General features: G+C 34.5%; 1 protein-coding gene across 4 annotated transcripts in view; it reads right to left on the bottom strand.

Moving 5' to 3' along the window:
* The window catches only part of LOC111505101 (1-phosphatidylinositol 4,5-bisphosphate phosphodiesterase epsilon-1), a 702515-nt gene that overhangs the window by 200319 nt on the left and 485399 nt on the right, over positions 1-16797 (bottom strand). For all 4 annotated transcript variants that reach the window (XM_074172786.1, XM_074172785.1, XM_074172787.1 and 1 more), the window contains exon 5: positions 5996-6129. In XM_074172786.1, the coding sequence (XP_074028887.1) occupies positions 5996-6129 (134 nt within the window). The remainder of the gene's footprint in view (positions 1-5995; positions 6130-16797) is intronic.

The following is a 16797-nucleotide window of genomic DNA, read 5'->3' as shown; positions in this document are numbered from 1 at the left end:
GCATCAATGTTTTGGTTGGTTTCCAAACGTTTTCACTGCAACTGCGGTAGTTATCTTTAGTGACGAATCAACTAATATGTCAAGAAGAGTACTTCGAACACTCCACCGGAGATGACTGCCGCAGTTGTGGTTGAAATGTTTGGAGATTATAACCAAAGAAGACCACGGCAAAACCCAGAAACCAAAACAACATTTTTAAATATCTTATAGGATGATAACAAAACTGTTTCGATAATGTGTATGCAATATTTCATATGATCAAATGGTAGCCGGTTGTTAAGTGAAATCTTACTCATACTTCGTGAATGAGTAGAAATTGGTTCAATTCTAACTATGGAAAGATCGGTATTCACTGGGTATCGTCTGACCCGTATCAGAAATCGCAAGTTAAAAGGTGATACTTCGCTAATCCTCAACGCGGACTAGTTTCGACTGATTTTTTCAATTATAAAACCATATAGCTCCTGAATATTGAATTTTTCAATTTTTGACTTGCATGTGTCTAGAAGATCAACTTGGACTCTGCTTATCTCTGTTAGAATACTGAGAATGCAAAACGTTGAATTAGTTTCGTTCAATTTCTGAAGTTTTTCATTTTGTTAATTAGGATTTTCATACCAACATGATTACATTTTGCATGAATTAATGGATCATGATTAGATATCGAAAGCATAATTCATTGTTCTAATCCAAATGGGTATATTCTTAGAAATGAATAATTTTAAGGAAAGAAAGGTTTTGGTCTTCTACTTATCCATGTTCATACAAAAAATGTGGGAATCTTTCAAAGAAAAGAAGACAGCAAATGATTTCGAATTGAACTCTTTACCAAGAAGTAACTTTCAAACACGAACTGAAAAAGGACGATCTCTGGAAATAACTAGATACTTTCATATAAACTTCAAAATTCACGAGAAAAAAAAATGTTGAAACAAATACTTCTGTATGAACATTCAATTTTACAAAAACACTTTCTTCTATTCAGTTTGTAAGCCAAAAATTCGTTATGGACTTGAATCAGATATCATTCACAGGATTGCTACACAATGAAAGAGGTGCAAATTTATTTACATGGAACACTGTCATCCTCAATGGCAGACATTTGATGTTTCAAAATGAGGCATTGGCCTTATTGCCTCTTCAGCACCAATTTGGATAAGATTTCAAGTTGAACACTGAATTCTTTCATAAAATTACGACTTACGTCACGAATCTCCTCATGTTATCGATGACAGTACGTAATAACATTAATTCAAGTTTCTTGCAGACACAAACTGGAGGAAAAAGCCCCCATTTCTATATGGAAATTGAAATACATGAAAGGAAAAAGTATTTTTGAAACAAATATGAACATTGAGATACACGAAAATCACTTTTTTCCATTCATTTGTACATTCATCATGAAATCGAAACAGATATCATATATGGAAACGCTATACAATGTATTATTGAGCTATTTTGATAGTTTTGTCCGTTTTAGGAGTCTATTTTGAACTGTAATATCCCAGTGAACTTATTCAATTCAATAGAAATAAGCGCCATTTGGGTGAGTGCGTAACACAAGTTCATCAATTCTCCAGCTTAAAAATTGCGTGCTCGAGATTTGATAAAGTCGACGAAAGCCGTTATCGTCAGGTCCTGATTGGCAAAGGTTTTACCGGTGAAAAAGTTATCAAAGTGCTTAACAAGATGATAGTTGGTTGTCGAAAAATCTGGGAACTATGCTGGGTGAGGCTCAATTATTTTGATCGGACCTCTACTGTTGATCAATTCCAGCTACTGCTGATGCAATCTTTGGTACATTTCATCGATTTTCCCACAATGGGACACTGCTGTGATAGTTTAGCCTGGTTGCAATAAACAGTAACAATGGCTCTTTGATGGGTTTTTGCCTTTAGAAAGTCCCTGGAAGTAAAAGTAGCTCATCGGTGTCCAACCACTACCCAGATCGTCTACTACTATCGTAGAGAATCCACTTTTTATTATACATGACGATCCGATTAAAAAAAGGACCGTTTCGGTTGAGCAAAAGCAAAGAAGAACACACCTCGAAACGTGACAATTTCTGTCGATCGTTCAGATCGTGGCGCACAACCTTTGGAGCTACTTGACCATTCACATACGTTTTAAACCATCAAAAACCTCATGGGAGCTGACGCCCTGTTCTTCCGCCATCCCATGCACCGTTTGTGATGGGTCAGTCCCCACCAGGGTCCCCAAATGCTCGTCCTGGATTACTGTAGATCGATCAATTGGGGGGCTTGTGTCTCCGGAACGTAATTTCGCAAACCAACATCGGACACTATTATTGCCACACTATTATTGCCAAATTCCTCGTCAGTTTTTCGGGCTGTTTCGACAGCGCGTGGGTTCCATTTGAGTTCGTAGAGAAACATTTGTTGAAAATCACTCAACGACACCATATAGTAATGAGCTGAAAAGAGGCGAGAAATAGAAATTTGAAAAAAATGAATAGCATGAATATATATAGAGTATAAAATTCGCTATCAATCAGTATACACCACGATACAGTATATAGAGCTATGAAGCTATGAAATATGGAGCTAGTAAAAACGGACGAATTTTTTGAAATCCAATATATGGAAAATTATTAATATGAAATATCACACGAAACACTATCGTCATCGGTGAATAAACATCAAGATGAATAAACTTCTGAAGAAGCCAGCCACTCGTGATGGCGAAACGTTGGAATGCAGTTCCAAACTTCGACGGCATTCAAACCCGAATGAATATAGTAACACTGAAAATCTCGGCCACGAAAGCCTTAACCAATTCATCACACGCCTCAAATGGAAGGAAACACTGAAACAATAAATTCATCTGGACAAAGGTAGGAAAAGAAAGGCACACTCACTTGAAATATTGGCGTTCTTATGCCGCTGTGGGGTCACAAATATCATACCAGCTTTTCTAAAGCTGAAGCGAACTATCAGATCAGCTCGTGCGATTCGGATCTATTTAAAAAGTGAACGAGCCTTTCTACGAGAACGGATTCACAATACACGGAATCAACTGGCAGAGGTGGACATTGCCTTGCTGAAAATACACCTGGAAATCAGCAATGGAATGGAACCTGAACACTGGAATAAATTGGATGGCATATCCTACCCGAACATGAGGAGTGAACGAGGCAGATTAAGAGAAAACCACAAAAAGAAGTATTACAAATTTCACAGTGCCCAAAGCCTCAAAACCCCCATGTTTGGACAGGTCCAGAGTAGTCGTGAACCCAACAGATCGGGTCCTCACGGAAGATGAAATGGTAGTTCTAGCAAGAGGTGGTAACTTCCCGGTCATTCCGCGGCGGGTACCGAATGAAGAAATTATAGCTGATACGGAAGCGGCAATCAGAACTCTACCGGATGAAAGCGGAGAAAATTTGCATTGAGACAGCGAATATTCTACGCAAGACCCGAACACCAGAATGCAATATACCAAAAAGAGATATTGTGGTTTTGAAAAACCTAAACTCAGATGGAAAGATCACCATTCTACCAACTGACAAAGGAAATGCCACGGCACTCTTGATAACAGAAGAATACATCGGAAAAATTGAAGAACTTCTCGACCCGTCCAGCTTCGGCAACCTAAAAAGAGACCCAACACAATCAAGGCTGCGAACCGGCTCAAAAAATCATTAGTATTTTCGGAAACTATCCAGAAGACCATTCTAAGAACAGAAGCCGTCCAGCTAAGGCTCTAAGTCTTCTGAAGATACACCAAGAAGAGGTTCCGTTGAGATCCATAGTGAGCGCACTGGATTCGCCTGCATATAACTAGTCAAACCACCTAGCATCGCTTCTCCAGCTCCATGTTGGAAAAACAAATTCGTACGTCAAGGACTCAACATACTTTGTGGGAAAAATTAAGAATATACCCTTGGAGCCATAGATAATCTGGTCAGTTTCGAAGTTGTGTCCTTGTTCACTAGTGTCGCGCTAAAATATTCTTTGAGTGATAGTCAACCTGTTTCCTAGTCATATCGTCGAACTCTTCAAGGCCTGCCTCACGAGAAGTTACTTCTCCAATGGAAAGAAGATTTGTGTGAGCAATTAGACGGCGTAGCGATGGGAAGTCCATTCAGCCCGTTGATAGCCAACTTCTTCGTGGAGCAATTTGAGAGAAGAAGCAATTGGAGCATCTTCAAGTGGCTTTAAGATCGAATGAATACAGTGTAACCGATATCAACAAGGCCATGAAACTGAAGACTTTCATTAGTCAAAATAGGGAGGAAAGTGAAACGGATGCACGTGCATTTCTACCGTACATGCCTAGGGTTACAGTCAGAATGGGAAAGCATAAAATTAAAGCAGTGTTCAGGCCCACTAAGAAAATACAACAAAGCCTCGGATCTGCGAAAGGTAAAAGATATCCCCTATCAGCTGAGGGAGTACCATGCACTTGCGGAAAAGTTTATATCACTACCACCAAAAGATGGTCTACTTTCAATATTCGATACAGAACCCTTGTCTCATCACCACATCAGCACCGTTTTTGATAACAAAGACAAGTCCTCATCCCTGTGATGACAGCACGACTTTACATCTGTTTAAAAAAAAAAACTGTAGGAAAGATAACTCTGCTCTTTTCATGATGACATTACGTATACACATGGTTATTGAATCCCAGACAGAGGAATTTCATTTCATTTGAGAAATTGAATAAAAACGAAAAGCCAATTTTTGTAAAATAATGAAATCAAAGTACTACTTTCTAATTTATTTTCGAAAAAGTAATTTTCAATAAAAAAAGTTCAGGGTTACTGGAAATATTTACCAGACGTATAATATAGAATACAGGAGAATATATGAGGTGAAATTCTTCAGAGAAATCGTTTACTCTTTTCAATTAGATACATTTTCTAATCTCGTTGGCCTTGTTCTGTTTGGATATTTGCACAAAAGTGGATTCTGAAACACTTCTTTAAATACCGAATGAAGACTGAATGTGGTGTCTCGAAGAAGTATCCTGGGGACCAGCTATATATATATATATATATATATATATATATATATATATATATATATATATATATATATATATATATATATATATATATAAACCAAACATGAAATGATATCAGAATTTAACGTAGCATCTGAATATGTAATGATATACAGGGCGTTATATTTAAAAAAATGGAATTTTGGTCTGCAGCACCTACACCAAACACCCTGTATATTTAAAAATTATATCAAATTATAGCTCTCATGAACTCCTAAACCTTTTGTATGAAACATTTTTGTGTATCTCCTTCAACAAACCAGATAGTGCCTGTCACATAAAATGTGACCCGGTAAATATATATATATATATATATATATATATATATATATATATATATATATATATATATATATATATATATATATATATATATATATATATATATATATATATATATGCTCAAAATACGACCAACGTTTCTTTCCACGTGAAGCTACAAATGATTTTGACATTAACAAAAACATTATTTCCAATGTTCATCATTTCAATTTAAGTCCTGATTCGGTGAATGATTTTCCTTGTTGTTATATTTTGGTGTATAGATCAAGCATCATTACATCGTTTTTTTATGAAAAGGGTAACTGACTTCCTTATCAAGGTAGTGTAATAGATTTTCCCGAAACTTTCTCACAATGAGATAAGGACGCCTTAGATATCTCACATTATTTTTTCTTCTATTTTGATGCTATTTTCTTCACAAATCATATGTTATTTTTACAGTTTGTAAGATTTGTTGAGAGATTCGTAATATCAGCCGCCTGATGGTAGTGTGAACGATTGTCCTCCATACTGAAAATCAGACATTGAATTGTGACACCTCGTTATCACACACAAGTTTTGACATCGATGGTTTGTCATTCGACAATAAGTTAACGGAAAAACACATTTCGAACACATATTCCAATCGATTATATTTCGAAATTGATTAAGAAACCAAAATTCCCAATCATACATTTTTTCATACCTGATAGAATAGTTGGTACTCAGTATCAGCCAGGCGAAGGGCAACCTCTTCAGGGAAATGGAGCAACTCCTGCAACTCCTCCAGCTCTGCGCAGTGAATTGCCTGCGCTGCGAGAGGAATCCCTTTCTCCAGCTCTGCAACAATATCAATAACAATATTATGTTTACTGAAACAAAAAATTTGCCGATGATGAAAAGAGAATTTTTCACATTACATAAACCATATAACGAAGGATGTGTGAAATTTTGCAGATATGATATAAATAATGATTTTAATATTCAAATTCATCTCGTAGAAATTGAATTAAGGTGTTGAATCCATCAAATGATACCGCCACTCCGCTCTATTTCACATTTTCATATAATCCATAGTTTAAACTAATTGGATTTGTGGGAGCTTTCAGGACTTGACGAAGGCTACGTAAATAGTATTAACCCTATTTGGTGGTATGGCTCTGAAAGTGAAATATTAAATTTTCCTAGTAGTCCAGTCAACATAAACAATTCCTGATATTTGAAAGAGCTGAAAATTATTGTGTGATGTAATTTTTCGATACTTTTGAATAACAGAAATATTGGAAAATATTTTCAAATATTTTTCAACTATTGTACAATTTGTAAGGAATTAATTTCTGTATGATTCAATGTCCATAGAAAAAATCATGTTTATCAGACAGACTTTCCATTTTTTCTCTGAAAAAGATCAGCAGAGGACACATCTATATATAGAACGTATTACCTTAGGTTCCGTTTCCATTTCCTGATTTTTTTTATGTTTTTTAAGAATACACTATTTTTTATACTAAATCAATACAGAACTGTACCGGTAGTATTCCAATGATGAACTGAAAAACCATGAATCCTGAAATGAAATTCAAAATAACACGTTTTCAGGCTCCAAATAACGTTCAGGTCTAATGCCATGTAATCTCCAACAAATATACAAACTTGTGATGAGTTATAATAATTATAATATTAATTTGAATTGAAAGGGTTATATTTTTAGGAATGATTAATTTTTGGGAAAGAGAGTTTTTGGCTTTCTACTACTCCATCTGACACAAAAAAAATGGATGAGAGAATCTTCCAAAGAAAAGAAGGAAGTAATCAATTTGAAAATAAGTTACGCTATACATGGATGTGTAGATCATGCAAAGAAGTAACTTTCAGACACAAACTGAAAGAAAGTCCTCCTGAAACAGCTACTTTCATATAAACATTGAATTACACGAAAGAAAAAAATTCTTTCGAAACAAATACATGTGAGTACAATTTATTACCATTCATTCAAAGTAGAACTCATGTGAATGATATCTGATTCTTATTCCTCAACAAATGTTTGACATACAAACTGAATAGAGAAAAGTATCTTCTGTATAATTCAGTGTTCATATAGAAGTATTTGTTTCGAAAGAATTTTTTTCTTTCGTGTAATTCAATGTTTATATGAAAGTAGCTGTTTCAGGAGGACTTTCTTTCAGTTTGTGTCTGAAAGTTACTTCTTTGCATGATCTACACATCCATGCATAGCGTTACCCATTTTCAAATTGATTACTTCCTTCTTTTCTTTGGAAGATTCTCTCATCCATTTTTTTTGTATCAGATGGAGTAGTAGAAAGCCAAAAACTTCCTTTCCCAAAAATATAATATTAATAATAATCTATTTGTTTAACTTTTTGAAAAGTTCAAAACAAAATACAAAGTGATTGGTATTTGTAAAAAAATTAACAAAACCAGAGTGTAGTAATTCATCCAAAGAGCAGTAATTCTGATCAATTGAAAAGGTATCCAATCTTGGTTCTAAAATATTTATACATGGTGTTTATCAAACATGCGGCAAAAATTTAAAGGTGTTTTTGAAAGAGTTCGGGAGTCGATGAGGGAAAATTGGATTCTTGCATCCGAGCGGGGGGTAATAATCATTCTCAACAGTTTTTGTAGATTAAGACATATAACACGTTATTTTTGGTAATGAATTATTATTGTCGAAATTTTTTTTGCCTCGAAACAAAGCGCCCTATCAAAAATCATCAACGGACAAAATACCCTAATAGTCCAAGGAATAGTCCCTAGTATGCTATCATGATCTCATCTGATTTGTTGAAATTTTTGGTCCAAGATAGAAATGGTTTCTCTGGTGAATGGTTGTTCGATGTGATATTAGTACTAGTGAATTTCCAAAATGAGTTGGATAATTATGAATTTGCTGATTCGATGAAAAAGTGTATCTGGTCATACAGTTTCAGTTCTGTGAAAGCCCTCTTATATGACTTTATCCATACCATTTTAGTGATTACCGATTATTCGAACTAGGTACTGATTTAGCAAAATGAAAATCCTTCTCACAGTTCGAACCCCAGTTCAAGTTCCGTTTCGCAAATGATAAGAATCTCATTGCATAACAGTTTTTACGTAATTTTTCGCAGAGTGTGTCAATATGTGGTGTACGTGTGAGACTGTAATCAACTGTGTCACGGAATAAATTTATCAGCGTTATAAAATACATAAAAAATTATAAAATGATTACGCTAACAAGGTGGGGTTAATGGTTATGCTCACAGCTAGCCTGAACAGGGAGAGAGGAGTGAGTTCCTCAAATACTGGGTGTTACTCTAACGAGCGCCAATAGATTGAAGTATTTAACCCTGACTCAAAATGAAGAAATTAGAGAAATTTAATATATGAAATCTAGTCTGGAAGAACGGTAACCAATTGAAGATGAACTTTGATAAGTAACGATGTAGAAAGACTACAATATCAATATAATATAAATCTCATTCATTCACATGAGTAAGTTAATTTAACAGGAAAAATTGGAAATGATTGGGGGTTCCGTGCCCTTCCCTTGAAGTGCACAGAACTCAAGAAGAGTTGTGGAAGTAAACTGTATTGTCCCCTTAAGACATATATATGTCAACACTTATATAACTGATACTAATGACAAAAACACCTGAGTTAAACAATATTCGCTGAGAGTAGCTCACGTGGAAGGAACGGAAAGTAAGAAAATGAACAAAAACAAATTCAGCTATGCGGTACTTAGGTCGGTTGCTGGATTGTACGGAGTACTGAACTTCCTGGAACGGGTCTTTACTCCGTTAGTTATATTCTTAAGATGCGATCATGAATCACTACATGCTTTTCAGTATTTAAGCATGTAGTGATTCGCGACCAGCGAATCACTACATGCTTAAATTTTTGTAACTACGTAATTTTGATGTGGGTTTTTTAATTGATGAAGTGATTCAAGAAGAAGGTTTATGAGTAAATAACATGCATAATATCATAGAGAAACACTGATAATTTTAGAGGTTTCTAATGTGATGTCGTAAATAAACAAATTTTTTGCGATTACATTGCAAACGCTGGCTGAACCCTACGACATAGATCAAAATAATGTACTACAGTAATGTACATCCTGAAAAGGTCTACAAAAAAGTTCTCTCTCGAGTAATTTCCATTGCTCGGGATGACTCCAAGATATATAAACCCCTAGAAAATTATATTTATGATTTTTGTGAACTCATTAGAGAAATATGAGCTGCATGAAATATAACAAACCTGCAAAAACTAGTGAAATAATGAGAATTCACCTACGATTAACGACTCCCTAATGATCGCGGAACGTTGATTAACTTTTCCATAAAAAAACACCGACATCTAAAATCCTCCGAAGCGACAAATCGACAGTTGATAATGTAATCTAACAAATTATTCAACAAAATATCACTGTCGAAATGAACACTGAATAATTGAAGCCGCCTATAGCCTAAAATATTCAATCGACAGAATTCAGCGTTCAAGACATTCAAGCCATTTTCTAAAAAAAACGAAAAGTTTTTTTGTTCCATCGATGATGGCAGCAGCTCGAGTATCCAATAGTTTTCCCTAAATTATGCTGATAAAGTAACATGTGAAACTCAATATGCCAGTCTTCCAAATGAAAATCGTCATCCTCATATAAAAACAGAAAATCCGTGTCAGGAATCACACTTTGAAAGGTAAGATCTCGTTATCCTTAGCTCGCCTAAGTTTCGACTTCTGAGGTTTGTCGTTCGTAGGGGTGCGATATCTGGTTGACGAAAAAAACACATTTCAAACATTTTTTTTAAACATATGAATTTTTTGTGAACTTCATCAACACAGTTTTAGTAATGCTGAGTTTCAAATGATTTCTTTTCGATAAAGAAATTTGTGTCATTCGTATATGTCACCACGTTGTCCTATATGAGTCCATGTCAATATTATATTTGCGAAAATGGAAAAAAAGGGTCCGAGTATTGATCCTTGGGGTACCTTGCTCGATGAATCGCAGTTCACTCACAGTCTCCCCAACAACAACTTCTCAAATTCTACTTGGCAGCTGTAAATGAATTGACTTCTTAGCAGTCTCTCTCTCGCCAAATCGTTACAGTTTCTGAAGCAGAAGTTTATGACTCACAGTGTCGAATGCTTTTGAAGAATCTATAAATGAACCACAACTATGTATTTTACAATCGAAAGCATTCATGATGTGATTGAAATCGAAGAGGGCAATTTCAGTAATATTTTTCCTTGTGAATGTATGTTGACTGATTCTGCATATTTAGTTGTCATTCAACTTTTTATCGCATTTTTATGGAAATGTAAAACAAAAGTAATAGTACTAGGTACGAAACGTTTCATGTCTAGAATGTGCACATGTTCTTTGAAGTATGAAGTGCTGAAGAATGAAGATTATGTACAACACAGTTTTTCACAGTCTTCATTCAATTCAATTGATGAAACATTATTTCTTTCGACAGGGACCTTGAGAGTATCAAGCGTAAGAGTTCTAGACTCTTGTTGACTCTCCTTAATATTATTTCGGAGACAGTAATCGCTGAAGATGTTGGAATATTCCAAATATCACACGACTGATAACAAAAATACTGGTCTATATTCATTTGAAAGATAATTCTTGCCCTTCGTTGGTTAATTTGGAACTCGAGTGGTATTCTAACAATATACAAAGCAGATCAAAGAGTGAACAAAACCGTGGTGCAAATTAATTGTCAACTTTATCAAATATAACACAAGTCAATTTATTGCGTTCACTCAATTATCAGTATTAGGAACGAATTATGTGGAATCTGTGAATTTTTGACTACCAATTCGAATAACTGACTATGTTTAGTTTTGACGATGTCTGGAAGTGACAGCTTGCCTCAATTTTTATTGAAGCATGGTTTGTCATTATGAGGTTACTAAATTAATGAAAGTGAAATTGAACGCCTGATAGAATAACCACCATTACTTCTAGAACACCCGTTGATGAATCACCAGAACAAAAGGCTGAGATAAATTCAGATAATGTTTCGAAGGTTTTCTCACTTAGCAGATCTGTAGTATCAAATTTTACGCCGTTTGAAGTGAATTTGCGGTAATACAACCCCAACAAAGATTTTATGCTGACTGTGAACAGTTTAGAGTTTGTTGTTGTGTATGAGTTTGGAAAAAGGGGGTTCTATATCTCACTCTTCTGAAACGATGAAAATTTCAGTCTAACCGCTATTTTGAAATTTTGAAATTTCTTTGGAATATCCACCCTTATGAAGATTTCCCCTCAATAATTCTTTGTCGGAACTTGGATTGAGACTGAGACTGAATGTACAATCAGTTGAGGTCGTAACAATTTCCAGTAGTTTGACGGTGATTCTCAGACTCAGGTATTGTCTTGAACGAGTCAGTTTTTTATAAATATGCCCTCCCTTTCACGTCTCGAAACGGAAAACCATTTTTACGATGAAGAAAAGAGAATTTAAACTTCAAAGTTTAAGTCTGAAAATGTCCATCTAAGACGAAACTTCAGTAATGTTAGTTACAAATAAAAGTGGTAAAAAACATAGAAAGTTTCAATTCTCTTTTCTTCATTATTATTTTCAACCACGTAGTAAAGGCTCAATCAGATTCGACACTTTTTGCAAACTTTTTCAATGGTAATCGTTTTAGACTATAACATGTAGATATATATTGATTATGATCAGTGAAGGTGATGACTCTATTGGAAATTCATTTTCTTGAGTGAGGAATTTATTCCTGAGCCCTGAAGTAGCAATTCCAGGATTTCCCTTGAAAATAATCTTATTCTGGCTCTCGGTTTTCGGACAGTTTTCTCTTTATGATTTGAAATATTTTCTCAACAAGAAATGATGTCTGTCAGAAATAGTGGTTTTTACGCAACCTCCGCAAGATGATACCCTAAAATCAGCCCCTAACTGGAGATTTTCTTATTCTCTGAATGCTTTGAGTGTACAATTCCTCACTATACATATAATTCCCGTGCTTCCATCCTTGAAATCGACAAAAATTGGCAGAGTGACGAGATGTTAGCTTGAAAGTTTCATACTGCATGAACCATTCTGATGTTATTTTATCTAGTGAAAAACAGGCGTCAAGAGACAGTATTTTTGTTCTGGAGTGGGAAAAATTTTACTTATCAAGTGACCAGGTGATGAGTGGTACCAGCTTTTACTCGAAATTCACTGAATTCTCTTCAATATTATAAAATATAATATGATTGGTGGATATGGTTTTTTGATAAAAACTCAATCCTTCTTCCTTTCGAACCTAAAGATGATTGACTGTATTGCCAAACATGCGCCAAACTAACTGACTGTTATAAGGAAACAAGTATAGCTGAGGCACCAGTCAATCTAATAATTACACTGATGATCTTCAAACAAGACTCAACCTCTGACGGAAGCAAGAAACTCTTCGGTCTGCTATTCCAATGTAGCAGACCACTATTATAATTTTCATGCGGTCATTGTTCACTGTGGTTCTGGCGTTGAATTAGTTCATTGTTACACGTTGGTCAAAGACGAAACGGACTGGTTTAAGTTTGACGATAGTCGTGTTACGAAGTGTTCTGGCGATGCATTGAATCTATTGGAGCCTCTGGAAACACCCTACATTTTCTTTTATAAGAGAACATTGGTAGATCAATATCTTCAGATGATGTGGTGCTGAAGGTTTCTCCGGGTTTTTCTGCAGCTGAAAAAGCAAATTCGCCACTGGAATCAATGAAGTCGCCCTGGAGTGCCTATTAATTTTTATGGTTATTTTTATTTTTATCGTTGTTTTAATAAAATTCTTTTTCTTTAAACAGTTATGTTTACAATCTGTGCCGAATCGCATCATAAATTCACAAATCGCACCCACTTCCTATGAAAAAAATGCCCGCATTATATTCATCCACTACGTTACTCCTCTTCCATCTCTGTCTTCCTATAATACTTTGAGTCGTCGTTGTTTATAACACTCTTCAAACATAAAAACACCCGCTTTAATCCTGTGCTTTCAGAATGTTGGACGACGGCACTTTTTCCCGACATTTCGCTGTAAAATTATCGCTTAGGTGTAATAAAAACCTAGAGAGGTTTTATTTCGGGGTCATTTTTCCTACAGCTCTTCCATAACCCTTATCTGTAATATGTTCTCACCGAAACTTTGAAGGATTAGAACATCGGCGTGTAGGAGGCAACTTGGAGTTTGCTGCATACTTTGGAGATGAGTTTGTGAAAGTAGGATTGCGAATATCAAGATGTTTCTTAAGGAACTTATTTCATTCATATGATGGAGAAAATAATTGATTCACTTCTATCAATGAATATTCAAGAAGAATTTCATTTGTTTATATTTCAGCTTGAGGTTGTAAAATTCCTCCTAGCCATCAACTTCTGGGATTCATGTTGAAGTATCAAGTCACTCATTCAATTTCGAAGAAAACCAAGTTATCATCACTGCCATCAATATTTATTCAGAGAGGTCATATTTATATGAATTCTCAGTATTGATTATCATGCTAATTTCTTATTGAAGTTGCTATGATATTCACTGTTTGCCTTGTTGCTATTTACCATTATTTTGTAAAAAAAAACAAAGACAGGGCTGTTAACAATTCTCATCTTACATTTTCTAAATTGCATACTTTAGAAGGCGTCTCAAAAAATTCAAGCATCTTTCATTTATTCTATGATCGTTCTTCAAGATATGATGGGTGAAGCAAGTTACTATAGTCCGCCTAGTTTGACCAACACACTTTCTATCGCATACATTTTAACTTGTTCAGTTCAAGTAAACTAACAATTTTGAAAACAAATTTTACGTTCAACTTTTCCAAAATGCTAGTCAACTTTGTGGTATACTTTGGCTCATACAAACTTTGGGTCTTTTTCGTTTGGATTCTTAGTAAATCAAAGTTGAACAGGGTTTTTACTTGGATATGTGATCATTTGAGCCCTTTGACGTGAAGATGAAAGATGCTTGAAAGAAAAATGAATTTTGAACCCATTTTAACAAAAAACTACTCGTATTTAGTACCAATTATATATTTATCAGTATAAAGATTCAAAACAAAATGATTGACATTTGGAAGTATACTTCAGGCAATGTCAGTATATTTATGGGACAATTTGTCACAAATGACCCGATTGTTCTAATTTGTCAATTTGTGGTTGTATTTGAGTGACATTTTATTGCCATATTTTCAATGAAAGATTTACAAAATAGCATATATAATATTTTCTTAGAGTTTGTTACGGATGCTGATTACGGATATGATACTGATATGCTGTGAATGTGAATAATATCGAGTGTTCCGGTTCAAAACGAGGAGATGATTTTGTTTAACACCATCAGTGCGGTGGAGCCAAGTACCAAACCGAAAATAACACAAACAAAGACCTAACTTAAGATAAAACACATCAATAATGTCTTTCAGTGTTTATATTCCAGACCGCATATCACATAGATAGCTATGGCTGCCTGCGTGGTCATATTAGATATTTCCTAGCAATACTAAGTCTTCTGACTGAAACTGCTATTGGCTCCGGCAGGTGGATCCGTGTGTATGTGTTTTTTTTTGTTTTTGGCAACTAGGTGTTGCCTATATTAGTACTTGGCTGTATCGCCATAATGAAATCTATAGCCAGAAACTCGTGTCAGTATTTTATCTCCTTTTTTGGATGTTATGTCCTCGAGTTCTTCTCTATTTGATTTAGATCAAACATATTCTTCAATATCTTTGAGTATTCATATTTCGCAGGTAGCTTAAGCCGCCTATGTGGTCAAGGAATGGTAGATTATCTGATCAAACTACAGATGTGCAGTTGACTGCTGCTGGTGGCTCCATGCATATTTTCTGTTTACAGTCCCCGAGTTCAATTTTGACTCATTCATATATAGTATTTTGAGGTCATTTCTCGGTAAATATAACCAAGCCAATTAATTCAGAAGATGTTTCGCTCCAGGTCAGAAACATTATCAATTCCTTTGTGACCAGTAATGAATCTATATTTCATTCGATAACTGATAATACATTTTTTTCATGACAGCATAATGGAATGTTTCATTAGTATGGACTTCCATCGTCTAATATGATATGATTTGAAATCTCGGAAATAAAAAATGAAATTCACCATAAAATATTCACCAACCACCTTCAAACAAACGTATAATGGAAATTAATATGAGACTATTTTTTTGTTGTGTTCTCATATTCAGAATGTGGTACGGTGAAAATCAGAAACGATTTTGTTCCTGTCATGCGTATTGTTGTTTATGGTAGTGAAAGGTTTTTCATATAGTGAAAAGGTGGTGATAGATGAAATTTTCAAATTTGATTCAGTTTTTCAACAATTGTTTTCGAATTTTCCAAAATTATGTAATAAACCTAATTAACATCTCTTATTATTTTTCTATCATTAGGAACATTAGGAAGTTACTCTGTTTTTTATGTAATTTGTTTTTTAATTGATTTTACCAGTTGAAATATTAACTTGAGTTTTTCAAATCTGTGTTGTGGTTGTCTATTATCATATATTTATTCAAATTGTAAATCATTCATGTACTTATGATCATTTATTCTGTTATCAAGTTGTAGTGAAGTGAACTTTATTAATCATGGAATGGAGTTCTGTAAATTGAGTTTGATTGTTTCATTTAAACCTAATTTATAGTATTCCATGCCATGTTTGAGATGAAGTTTACATTTATACGGCATCATAACTTCTAGAAAACCGCATGATTGGAGATAAATACTTGAAAAATTCTAGTACTGGAAATTAAAACACCAGTCGAACACACATTTCGTAGCTAATTATTTTCTTTGGAATAATCTAAGTTAGGGAAATAATTAAGATTCAGCAAGTCGACACTTTTTTCGGAACAACTGAAATAAAAAATCACATTATGTATAAATATGCATTCTGATTTTTGATTGATTGAGAATAAAATCAAAAACTATGAAAAGCTACATAGTCGTGAAAAATAACGAATACTTAGTGTGTGATTATTAATTTCCTTCCTTGCTTGGTGAGTATTTTCGGATGTATTTTTATTTAAAATAGATATATTCTTCGAATTCTTCGAACTGACACAAAATCAGTATGAATAGACAACGATCAATTCAGTGAGTGTTCTTGAACGTACATAGGATGAATCTATATGTTTTTACATTAGTTCTCGCACCTCAACTGAACTGAATGAAAGATCACAGAAGTGGACAACAAAAACATTGAGCTATACAATCTTCAACATACTCTATACTTTTGTTTTGTACGCCACTGCCTGTAAAGACTCAAATTGCAGTAATGAATTATGCAAAGTTTCGTTTGCACTTCATATTATACATTCTGGAGTTTGAATTTAACATTTCTTAAGAACAGTTTTAAAACTAATTTTCTCAATTGAAAATTTGAATTGCAAAGGAGGTGATGAAAGAGGAACTAATTGAATCTCAATCCATAGTCAGTTATGTAGAATAATTATATTATAATTTAT

Source organism: Leptinotarsa decemlineata, unplaced genomic scaffold (genome assembly GCF_025532065.1).
Source record: "Leptinotarsa decemlineata unplaced genomic scaffold, Ldec_3_MD MMD2_tig00000199_RagTag_RagTag, whole genome shotgun sequence".
Lineage (NCBI taxonomy): Eukaryota > Metazoa > Arthropoda > Insecta > Coleoptera > Chrysomelidae > Leptinotarsa > Leptinotarsa decemlineata.
This window is presented reverse-complemented; position numbering and strand designations above follow the sequence as displayed.